Raw genomic sequence first — 12,618 nt, 5'->3', positions numbered from 1 at the left:
TTGCCATTTGAATTCTAATAGATTTTCAGATAACTCTTCTTTTTTGCTGAAAGAGAAAACAGAATTAAAAAAAAAATGTTAGAGTAATTTTTCCTAGTTTTTCATGAGTTTCCTAAGTGCAGCTAACCATGGAATTTAATAACAATAAGCCACTTAAAAATATAAACTTTAGATAGATATCATATACCATTTTACCATTTTTATAAAGTAATTTGTTTCAATGGTTTTGGTGTATATATATATACATATATATATATGTATACATATATACATATGATTTTGTACACAGTAATATTTATTTTCATGCCATAAAATGGCACCATTTGATTCTAAGAAAAATAGATATTTATTTCCTTAACTCATGAAGGTAGAACAGTAGCTAAGTAGAAGCTAAATTTTTATTCTACAAGAAAAATGTAACATTGTAGATATGGTTATCAATAAAATATAAACATATAACATGATGTTTTAATTTTAGAGCACAAAAAAGGAGTAAATTTTTCAGTCTGTGATCAGAAAAGTGATGTAATATCATCTGATTCTTGTGAATTATGTGGTAGAAATTTTAATGATAATTGTATACATAAATTTTATGTATGACATACACAAGGACTAATATAGAAAAGTATAAAATAGAATGTAAACTATGTAAACTTGACCTATTCAAGTAGTGAACAACTGGAAATCACCATATATGCTGAATTAACCACATAAAGGTCCCCATACCACAATGTATTGATTGTGGTATACGTTGCAAAGAAAATCTGGACAACAAATCTAATTTAAAAACCTAAAGTGGTTAGAACAGTGTTGCATATGAATAAATAGTACATATTGGTATAATGTTAATTATGTTTAATTTCACTTTTAGATCAAATCCAAACTGTTTCTGTGAAAACTAGGAGAAAAGATTATTTTCTAAGAAAGTTAGAAAGTTTCTTTCTTTTTTGTATTCAATTTGGAGGGTAGTTCTGATCAGACTACATACCATTTAACTCCTCCATCATGGATGTTCCAGGATCTCTGCCTAAGCACCAAGCTATAAGGGTGCTTGGGACTCAACCCCTGTTCTTCGGAGGTTGAGAAAAGCTTACCTACATCATAATTGTACATGAATGATGCATGGTCTGTCAATAAAAATGAATAGTACAAGGAATAGCTTTTTAAGAGTATTTCTTACAGGTGACATCAGTTATATACTTTCTGGATAGTTGAGTACCTGTGTACTTTCTCAAGAAAGTATAAATTTGTACTTTATACGAAAGGTTTTTCATAATATGTAGTTGGAAGTGACATTGTTGACAGCTAACCAAACACTGTGATGTTCAGGTTGAATGTTAAGATCACTAATTGGTAGAGTAATTGGATGGGAAATGACAGGCTGTATACCTGTGTTTTTCTAGGCATTTTTTGATCAGCCTTTCCTTATCACAGCTCATGTTCTAATGATCATTGCAGGATGAAGTGGCACAGCCACTGAACCTATCAGCTAAACCCAAGACCTCTGATGGCAAATCACCCACATCACCCACCTCTCCCCATATGCCAGCTCTGAGAATAAACAGTGGGGCAGGCCCCCTCAAAGCCTCTGTCCCAGCAGCATTAGCTAGTCCTTCAGCCAGAGTTAGCACAATAGGTAAGTTCCGTTTCTTTTGTTCTTGCTGATTTTCTGTTTATGGCAATTGAATGAAATCATCTTTTAATGGCGAATCACGCATACCCTGTGCATGGTTTTAGTTCCATAGGAGAGTTTCCATTTGATGAACCTCATAGGTCTGTTTTAAACATGCAAATGAAATTTATAACTGAAGTCCAAGTTACAATGTCCCCCTGAAAAGCTAATGGAACTGGTTATGTTTGTTGATGTAACAGATGTTCTTAAGCTTTAAAAAAAAAAAAAAAAAAAAAAAAAAAAAGAGGCCTAAGTGACTTAATCACAGAAAGCAATGTTTCCAGAATGTTGTTGTTAGGTGACTTGCCTTTTCCATCACTGAAATATGTTTCCATTTTTTTTGTGATGTGTACAAACTGTACATAATGATGAAATACATTCCACTTAGATCAGCAGTCACCCATCAGGATATGACGTTTGTTCATTTCCATACTGCTTGAGTATTATTTGAACATACCAAAGTATTATAAAAAGTAGAGAGCTTCATTTCTCCATAATTGGCATTTTGGTAGAGTAATAAATAAATACTAAAAACTGCTTCTATAAGCTGACTTTAAAAATTCCAATAATTTTTACTATAGTAACACATAAATTAGACTGTATATACTTACTTCAATCCACATTTATTGATGTTTATCATTTGCATACAGTTATAAGGAGAGTAGTACAGACAAGCCTTCGAGGAGCTCAGGGTTTTTAAATTTTATTTTAATTATTTATTTTAATATTTATTTTTGAGAGAGAGAAACACAGAGCATGAGTGGGGGAGGAGCAGAGAGCAAGAGGGAGACACAGAATCCGAAGCAGGCTCCAGGCTCTGAGCTGTCAGCACAGAGCCCAACACGGAGCTTGAACTCACAGACCATGAGATCATGACCTGAGCCGAAGTCAGACGTTCAACTGATTGAGCCACCCAGGCGCCCCAGAGGAGCTTAGGGTTTAATTAAGGGAAAAGTCATCCATGTCATAACCATAGAGGGTGCTATTTGAGAACATAGATACAACTTTGTAATCAACGAGGAGTATTGGATTCTATCTGGGAAGGATCAAGGAAGGCTAAGTTGGGAATAGCCTAATTCAAGTGGAGTCTTGAGGAAAAGAGATATCCGTAGACATTTTAGCTTTTAAGAGAAAACCCAGAGTAAAATAGCATATTTTTGAGAAATGCACTGATTTGGCGAGAGTATGGAATGAGTGTGTAGTGGAAAGTGATCAGGGCTAAAACCGAAAAGAGCAGATGGAATCTGACTGAATGCTATCCTAAGAAATTTGACTTTTTCTCCAGACAGCAATCTGATCAGAACTTTAAGAAAGAAGAGTATTGGCATCAGGAAGAGACTGGAATCAGGGAACCCATCGCTTTAGTGCGGGACAAGAGTTAGTTCCATGAAATAAAAATAAGCAATGATAAAACAAAGGAGAGAATAGATTGAGGAGATATTAGTAAAGAAGAATTGATATAACTTACCCTCAATAGAAAGTACCTGGTGAGGTTCAGGTTGAAGACAGAGGAGTCTAGGATTTTTAATTAATAAAGTAAGAATGATAATACCTCCCTTAACCATGAAAGAGAAGACTAGAGTGGAAGCTGATGAAGGGGAAGACATAAATATAAAAATTTCCTAAGTGTTAAAAGACAAGGAGCCATTTAGGTATACATATTCAGGAGGAAACTATAAATATTTCTGATATGTGAAGGGGTGCTAGCATTTTAGATGTAGAATTATATATGGTATAAGGGGATTAAGAGTACACTTATGACAACGAGCACAGCGTAATGTATAGAGTTACTAAATCATTATATTGAAACCAAGCACAGAATTATTAAATTACTGTATTGAAACTAATGTATTATAGCTACACTGGGATTAAAATAACAAAATAAAATGAAAGCACTAATTTGAAAAGATATATGCATCCCTAAAAAAGAAGTTGTTCACCAACAAAGAGTGTATATAGTAAAAAGAGAAAGGGGCTAAAGAATCCTAGGCATCACCTACTGTATTAGTTATCTATTACTGAATACCAAATTAACCCAAAACTCAGCAGCTTAACATAACCAACATGCATTATCTCACAGGTTCTAGGGGTCAGAATTTGGAAGCAACTTAGCTCAGTGGTTCTGGGTTAAGGCCTCATGGTTGCAGTCAAGATGTTAGACAGGGCGGCAATCATCTATATGGGCTTTACTAGGGATAGATGCTCCTTTGTCAAGATGTCTGACTCACATGGTTGTTAGCTGGTAGGTCCGTTCTCTACCTTGTTGAGTCTTTTCAAAGGGCTGCTCATCGCATGGAAACCAACTTTCCCCAGTGTGGGTGATGGAGAGCAAAGAGAAAGCCATAGTGCCTTTTATAAACCTAGTCTTGGAAGTCACACACCGTCCAGTCTATTTTATTCTTTTCACTATAGGAGAATCACAGATGCAGCCCAACTCAAGGGAAACGGTATTAAGGTCCAGCTCTGAAGGAAGCAATATCAAAGTATTGTTGGACACATTTTAAAACCATCATTCTTCTTTAGGGGGAAAACTGATAAAGAGCAAGTGAATGTCTTAGAATAAGAATAAAGATAGGAAAATGCTAGCCTAGGAAAAATGAAAGTTTCAGAAAGGAGGGGTATTTAATGGTCACCCATTTGGCAGAAAAGTTAAAAAAAAAACACATGAAAAAGAAAAGCCCTATGATTTAGCTAGAGCTCATGGAGAGGTAAACTCTAATGGAGAAGCTTTTGGAGAATGCCTTAGGAGAATTTCAATTACAATGATTTGAAAGACAATGAGGAAAGAAAATGCAGTTGATATATAGACCAGTCTTTTTGTAAGCTTGGCATTGAGAAGTGAATATTTTAAGAAGAATGAGTACAGACAGGTTTTAAAATGGGACAGTCGTTCATATATATATATGACAATATATATATAAAGTCAAGGGGAAGAAGAGTCAGAGAGAGATAAAGATATGAAAAAGAACACAGATGATGATGGAAGAGATCATGAGAAAGGATTAACCTTGGAAAAGAGCAAAGCCCTTCCTTTATCTGAGACTGAACGAAACGAAGGAAAAAAGGGAAAGTTACAGAGAAGTTGTGGGATGGACAGAAAGAAGGCTGAAGGAATATATTTCAAATGCTTCAATTTCCACAAAGTAGAATTCCCGATTATTTGCCAAGAGGAAGCCAGTCTGGGGCAGTGGGGCAGCAGTGACAAGAGAAACTATGAAAACTTTAATTTTGAGAGTTTAAAAAAGGTTTGGGGTTCACATGTGCTTTTTATCATTATGAACCATTCTGTTATGGTTTAACTCAGTTACTCTGCTCAACATCTTAAATGGACTCCAAGATAAGGTTTGCTTTCATGTCCTAAGTATGTAAGAGAAAAAATATTTTATTTGGCAGGAATGATTCACTTCCATAATAGACACGATGCTTGTAAATATCACAACGCTGGTCTATGATCTACTTTTGTAATGTTGCTAGAAGTAGAATATTTAACTAACAAAATAACTAATAGATTTGCATTTTTATCATGTAAGGATTTTTTTTTTACTTCAGCATTCCAGGGATTAAGTGTGACCAAAAAAAGGCAAGAATGTATTCAATGACATTTATCATTTGACTTTCTCCACTACTAAAACTTCTCTTACTTTTTTTCCCTTAAAAATCCTTTCACCACGTACACATCTCTCATATTTTCCAAGGATTTGAGGCCACTACGATTTACTTTTCTCTTTTCAGCAAATGCAGATGTTGAAAGCTGAACTGTAATGAGTAATAATGTCATTGGATAAAAGCTGTGAGCATTAACAGTGTTGTAAAGGTCACCCCTGAAAGAAGAATTAATGTATGATGCCATTAATAAACCAAGGAAAACTGTGAACTAAAAGTAGCTTAAGTTACCGTTAATGACATGGGCTCTTTGCTATATATCTATTAGCTTCAAATAGAGAAAGTGAGTTTTTGACCAATTTTATAACCAATCTTATAGTGTACTCTGTAAGAACACCTTTGGTATGGTACACGGAGGATAGGTTGCTCCAAAAGAAAGGGGATCCTTAAAAGGTATGAATAGGTCAGAGGAATGATGGATAAGTTTAGAATCTTGTGACCAAATATTATCTTTCTTCTATTGGCCTTTTTCACCTATGTTGTACATATGTATAATACTTCTAACATTTTTCAAAGCATTTTAATCTATTTCTCACTTATGCTGATTTTAGAATTATAGACCCTTAAATAGATAGAGCAGATATCCATATCATCTAGTCAAAACTTGTTATTTTACAGATAAAGAACCAGCGCTTATGGAGGCTAAGTGCTTACCCAGGAATTCTAAGTGAGTTCCTGTCACAGTGTAGACAGTTCTGTGACCCTGTGTTTATTTCTTCCATTTTAATTTCAAGGAAACAACTGTACATGAAGACCAAGTAACGTGCCCAAACTCACAGCCAGTGGAGGTCGGGGCCATAGGATCATGGTCTCTGGCTGGCATGCTCTCTTTTCAGCCTATGGATAGCCTTTCCGCATTAGATGCTCTTCTCAGTCCTTTCTCTATCCTCTCATCCAATAAATGGAAATCAAATATCTTCTCTATGTGATATGATTGGCAGGATGATGAGCAGATGGAAGTCTGAGAGGCTTTAGATGCCTACAGTCTTGTTCTTCAAGTCTTTGGAAGATATTAGGATGTTTTAGTCTTACCCTTTATTCCTCAGAGGCATTAACACTTGAAAAGTAAAACTTCACTAAGCAAAAGTAGTAGACTCACATTGAGTCAATAAGACGAAGAGAAATGTTTTCAAGTTCGAAGGAGGACATTACCTTGAAATTTCAGTAGTTTACAATTTTAATGAGAAAAACTGCTATGAGGGTAGGTTATTAAACAAAAATATTATAATAGTTTAATTGAAAGCCATTGGATTTTTAGGAAGTTGAGGGTATTATTCAACATCTGGCAATTAACATTTGCATAACACTTTACAATTTACAAATTGCTTTCACATTTATAATCTAATTAATTCTTGTGAGTTTTCACAGATGAAGAAATGGCTACATATCAGGGTGCCAAAAGTTTGATGATGATAAGTGACCTCAACAATTGAGAAAAAAATTAGTATTTGTTAAAAATAACTTGAAACACATGTGCCTTGCTTTTACTTACAGCTGAAAAGCCCTATGTAAAATAAATATGTAGTAAATAAGATTTTGTATTGCCTTCATAGCATCTGTTAAATCCATGGATTTAATAAATATGTGTCATGTGGTACAGGCTTCCATTGATGTGATGACATAAATAATCACCCTGGAATTGCAAAGGTAGATACTTTCAACTTAGAAATATGCATTTATTCCTTCAATAGACCCTGCCACGGGCCAAAGGAATAAAAGACTGAAAATTTAAAAATGCCCTCAAGTAGTTCATAGACTGGTGTGAAAGACAAACTTAGACAAATGGAAGGCAATGTGACTGTAAAAGCATATATACGGTTTTGAAAGAGCATATAGATGAGAAGTTCTAATGTTGACAAGGAGCATGCCTGGGGTATATCAGGAAAGTCATTACAGAAGGGGCAACATCTGAATAAAGTCCCAAACACACCAAAAAGACAGTATTTCAGCAAAAGAGAAACGCTTGGGAGACAGAGGCCAGTGCTTGGAAGAGGAAATAGTCCTGTGCTGCTTAAACACAGAACTCAAGAGAGACCAGCAGGAAGTGACGCAGGAAAGATAAGCAGAATTGATATCATGAGGAGTCTTTTAGGCCATTGTAAAGTGTTTGGAATTTATCCCAGAATGACATTTTGGGGGGAACATTACAGGGTGTCTTGTTCCAGTGTATTTGGGAAAAGCTGCATACTTTTGTTATCTCTGGAAGATTCACAGCGCACATTAACATTATCACGATCTTGGGAATTTGTGCAATGAAGAAACCTTTTTTTCACTTTAATTTAGTATTTCCCACACTTATTTGAACATGGAATTATTTTTTCACAGAATATTACATCTCATCATCTTATGAAATGCTCCTTTAAGCACCAAGGTACCAAGAGATGGGTTTTTAATCAGGTAAAGTGACATGATCCAGATTCCTTTGGGAGGATATTTTGGAATGCTTTATCTGGAAGCAGATAAAAAAGATAGATTCAAGGAGTGTAAGCCCAAAGATAGGGAAACCAGTTAAGAGTTTAAGGCATTAGCCCAGGTGAGAGATGAGGTGCCTTTAGTGAAAGCCGTGACCATCATGATGGAGAATACACACATTTGAGAGCTGAGGAGGAGGCATGACTGTCACAGCTTGGTTGCCTGTTATATATATGGGGTAAAGGAGATCCCTCAGGTGACTGAATGGGCCACTGGAAAGGGATAAAGAATGTAGAAAAAAACAGGCTGAGGCAGTGGGAAGACAATGAATTCTATGCTGCTTTTCAGATCCTCATGAGACAGACAAGTAGAGAAGCTTGGTATGTGTATTTAAACATATGTGTATGTGTATTTAAGCTTGGTATGTGTATTTAAAAATCAGGAAGGATTTGAGGTAGGTAGCAGATATTTTATAGTACTTGGGATCACCCTTGACTTTTAGAGTGCATTCAGACCAATTGTGGTATTTGGTTTCGAAGGCTGCCACAACAAGTTACCATAACCGGGTCGCTTAAACTGGAAATCTATTCTTTCACTATGTGGAAGCTAAAAATCCAAAGTGGTGTCAGCAGGGTTAGTTCCTGCTGGAGGCTCTCAGGGAGAGCCTTGTGTTCCTAGTTCCTTGTAGCTTCTGGTAGTCCTTGGTGTTCTTGGCTTATAGGTGCATAATTCCAGACTCTGCCTCCATATTCACATGGCCTTCTCCCCGTTGTCTCAGTATCAGATCTCTCTCCTTTAAGACCCACCTGACATCCAGGGTGATCTCATTTCAAGGTCCTCAATATAAGTACATCTGCAAAGACTCTATTTCCAAATGAGGTCATGTTTACAAACACCAGGGTTAGGACACAGACATACCTTTTTGGAGAAACACAATTCAACCTGTTACAAGTGGTTTTCTGTTTTTCCTTCTACCTTTCAACAGCTTCTTTCCTTGTGAAGCAGCCCATACTCTTTCTGTTTTGATTTTATCCTAAGATTGTTCATGGGTTTCCTAAGTGAAGCTGACCATGGAATTTAATAACAATAAACCACTTTAAAAATATAAACTTTAAATAGATGTCATATTATACCATTTACCATTTTTGTAATGGAACAAATATAAGGTTGATGGAAGAATTACATGAAATAACACAGGTTATTTCCAGGCCTCCCCATTTTTTTTCTGCCTCTGAAAATATATAAAAGGGGCCTTTTTAATTTTGAGAATTTTGTTGGTAGGATTAAGAAGAAACACCAAGGCATAAAAAACCAAACTGGTGAATTTAATAAGGTTACAGGATCTCACAAACGTTTTACATTAATGATCCCTAACCTACATTTCCCAAATCTTATTTGAGTATTAACTGGAAGTCATGTTGACCTTTACTTTCCCACTTCCCTCCTAAGATTGAGGCTCACCAAACCTCTCCTAAGTACATACCCTCCTTCTGATCTTATCTTACGATGAAGTTGGTGCCTAAATATATAATTAAGGCAAAATAAAATGTATCAAGTGATCATTTGGGGCATTTGGACTCTGATGGCATGACCCCTTTTCCTTGAAACTCTGGACCAACAAGAAATGATATCCCTTCACAGATTTTATCATTATTGTCAATGTCATACAATAAGACTGCTGAGGGTGAGCATATAGAGAAAATGCAAGAGAAAAGAAAGACACAGGAATTAACATTTTTTACTGCCTCCTCAGGTACCAAATGTTATCTACTCCTTCACAAAATGTGTAATTTCATTTAATTCTCCCATCATCTTACATTCATCTTACAGTTAATGGAAATGGAAATCCAATGACATCAAGTGTTCTATTTGGCAAATGTCACACTTTCCAAACCCAGATCCTTCTGAATCCAATGCCCAAATCCTGCCAATTTCACTATGCCATTTTGTAAATAAACTGACAGTGAGTAACTCTCATGGACCATTATGCAAAACTGTATTAACTCATTTACTCTTCACAAATTTATATTATCTAGTCTCTAGGTGTTATCTCCATTTAACCAATAACATAATTGAGACTTAAAAGGGTAAAACAGCATGTACAATTTATGTAGCTTGTAAGTGGCAAAGTTAGGATTTCCATTCAGGCTTATCCAACTCCAAAATGCAAACTTTTTCTGAAAATTGTAACCTTGGACCAAATCAAAGGAGAGATGAAGAACAGATCCCAGGCAAGGATATGAAGATGGAGAAGTCAGAGAGGAATGGGGATCCTGTGCTCTGATAAGAAACAAGGAAGAAAGGACTTTCTAGAATGAGGGGATTGTCAGTGCTGTCATTCTGCAAGGCATGGCTAATGTCCCTTGGATTTGGCTGTTTAAAAAAGCAAGGAAGCTGAAACAAGATTGTAGCAGAAATGGAAGAGTGAGGAAGGAATGGGGAGTGTGGTAAGAATCTTAGAAGGTAAAGAGAGAGAGAGTTGGAAAGAGAAGGCAGCACAAAGTTGAGAGAGACTTTATTTGCTTTGTCTCAGGTGGAGAAAATGAAGTACTTACAAGTTGAAGTGGTTAGAGACGGTGGAGAAGTTCAGATACAGGTGACAGAAATGTGAAAGAGAATGACCAATGGTGAAGTATAGAAATCTAGAACACGAGCTTCGGGGCTTTGCCTTGAATGAAGGTAGAGGCAACATTTTCACTGAAGCAGGAGGAGGCAGTGGGCAGAAAGGGAGACAGATTTGAAGCGAGCATGGGTAGGAGTCGTGGTATGGATGGGGCAGGAAGGTGAGAGCTCACCCTTATACTGGTGTTTCCAAAATCAGAGGGGAGGCCATTTGCCAAGAGAGAGGGAATCGGCAAGATTGATAATTTGGTGACTGTGACGAGAACAAAATGTAAAGAAGCAGCAAGCGACCCTGCTATGATTCAACTCTGTGATGTATAAAATGCCTTTAAGATTTAACACAGCAGATACAAATGTTAGATTTAATATAGCATTTTAGCTAATACTCCAAAGTCTCTAAAAGCAGGAATGTTTCTTTTAAAGTGGATGCCCATTTCCACCTGCATAGGAGTACACACCTCAAACTGGAAATAGACATTACGGAACATATGTCTGTCAGTTATTCACCTCCATATAATTTGCATCCCTTTTGCATCTATATTAATCATTTTTTCTGCACAATGTTATCTTGGCAGCACCCAAAAAACATAAAGAATTCATACTTTTATTCAACGCCATGTGCCAAACAATTTCAAAATGTACTTGTGCTCTGGAGAAGCTAAATAGACTTCATGATGCCAGGTTGTACATAAACAGGGGTTAGAGGATAGGAAAATCAGGCTGATCGTCTTCAGATCTTTCACCAAATGAACATATACTGAGACCACCACTGTCATCTAAGAGCCGTATTTCTTTCTAGAGTAGTAGTGTTCATGAACAGAATAAGTTCAAGAATAATATATTAAGAAAGTTGTTCAAGAGAACCAAGACAGGATGTTGAGGATAATATAAGGTTAAAAACAACCGTAATTTAAAGTAAACACTAACCCTAAAGGCTTGACCTGGGTCTAAATTGTTGTTTACAATTTATAATGTGTTTATTTATAATTTATATTGAGCAATGAGGTTTTGTATTTTGGTCATTTATAATGAGCAATGAGGTTTTGTTCTTTGAATAAGTTCCAATGAATTTAGCTCTGAAAAGCAAAACATATAGTAGCTTTCAAGGCTCCCCTTTCTGTCGCCTACACTGGAACTAACTTATCTTTCTGCCTCAAGGAGATCAGAGGATGAGGTCTAGTCTGTGCATAGCAAGGGAGTGGGGGGAAAGCATGGATCATTTAGAAACCTTCCTGCACTGAAGCACTGCACTAATCTGACATCAGCTTCTTCAATAGAATGTTTAAGCAGCAAGAAAGTATTCTATGTTTTTTGGCAATCAGCAGATCAGATAGAAGAGTCTAGCAATACGATGAGGATGTGTAATCTGACATGATTAGACAAGGCTCTTTAGTACCAGAACATTCATAATTGAGACAAAGAAAGAGTATTAATAACACTTTCCTAACACGGCAGTTAGCCATTTTATATTTCCTTTCTTTAATCTTAGTGTTTTTCAACAAATCATGGGATTTAATAGCGTGTTTTGGCAGATTAGAGGATTTATGGCCCAGATGTTTTTTGTTCTAAAAATGGATTAGGGTGTAAAGTTTGCTGGAATCCATGGAACATGTTGAGGCAAGCCGGTCATTTTATGTGTGATTAGTGCCTGCCTTCTGTCTCACAGTCCCTCCATCTGTCACAATTCACCAATGGATCTGGTTAGATTTAGCCTCATGTCACAAACAAGTCCCTTTTCTGGGCAATTTCATATTATAGATTCAGTTTATGCCATTTTATGCCCTAGTTAAAAGATAGGGAGAGTGAAAGATGATATATTAGCTTCCCTTTCAATATTTACAAAACAGTGTTTTCCCATCGGTATTCTACCCTAAAGTCGTGCAGATTATCATAATAATGTGCATCAAATAAATAAGTGACCAGTGTTAACATTAAGGTAAAAATTAGTTTTGCTCCTCAAACCTCTTCTTTAAAAGAAATTATTTTGGCAATTTTTCTTTTCTTTGTTTTTGTTTTTTTTTCTTTTAACTAATTTTGGATTATGGATCTATAGACAAGTTGGTCATTTGACCATCTTATGAAAAGTGTGAATTAAATGTGAGTGTAGTTTTCAGTAGCCACAATTTCTGATCGTACAATTCACAGGTATTTGGTTACATTCCATGCTTGAAATTTAGCCTCTTACAAGTTTGTATCCATAGCAAATCACTGCCACCTGTGGTTTATTTCACCATCAATGGGGTGGGGGG

The 12,618-nt window shown here is 36.1% G+C and overlaps 1 protein-coding gene across 9 annotated transcripts in view; it reads left to right on the top strand.

The window, feature by feature from the left end:
* SOX5 (SRY-box transcription factor 5) overlaps positions 1 to 12,618 on the top strand; it is a 1,014,136-nt gene that overhangs the window by 967,936 nt on the left and 33,582 nt on the right. For all 9 annotated transcript variants that reach the window (XM_047867514.1, XM_047867512.1, XM_047867515.1 and 6 more), the window contains one exon: positions 1,459 to 1,636. In XM_047867514.1, the coding sequence (XP_047723470.1) occupies positions 1,459 to 1,636 (178 nt within the window). The remainder of the gene's footprint in view (positions 1 to 1,458; positions 1,637 to 12,618) is intronic.

Source organism: Prionailurus viverrinus, chromosome B4 (genome assembly GCF_022837055.1).
Source record: "Prionailurus viverrinus isolate Anna chromosome B4, UM_Priviv_1.0, whole genome shotgun sequence".
Taxonomy (NCBI): Eukaryota; Metazoa; Chordata; class Mammalia; order Carnivora; family Felidae; genus Prionailurus; species Prionailurus viverrinus.
Note: the sequence above shows the minus strand (reverse complement) of the source record. Positions and strands in the feature narration are given on the sequence as shown.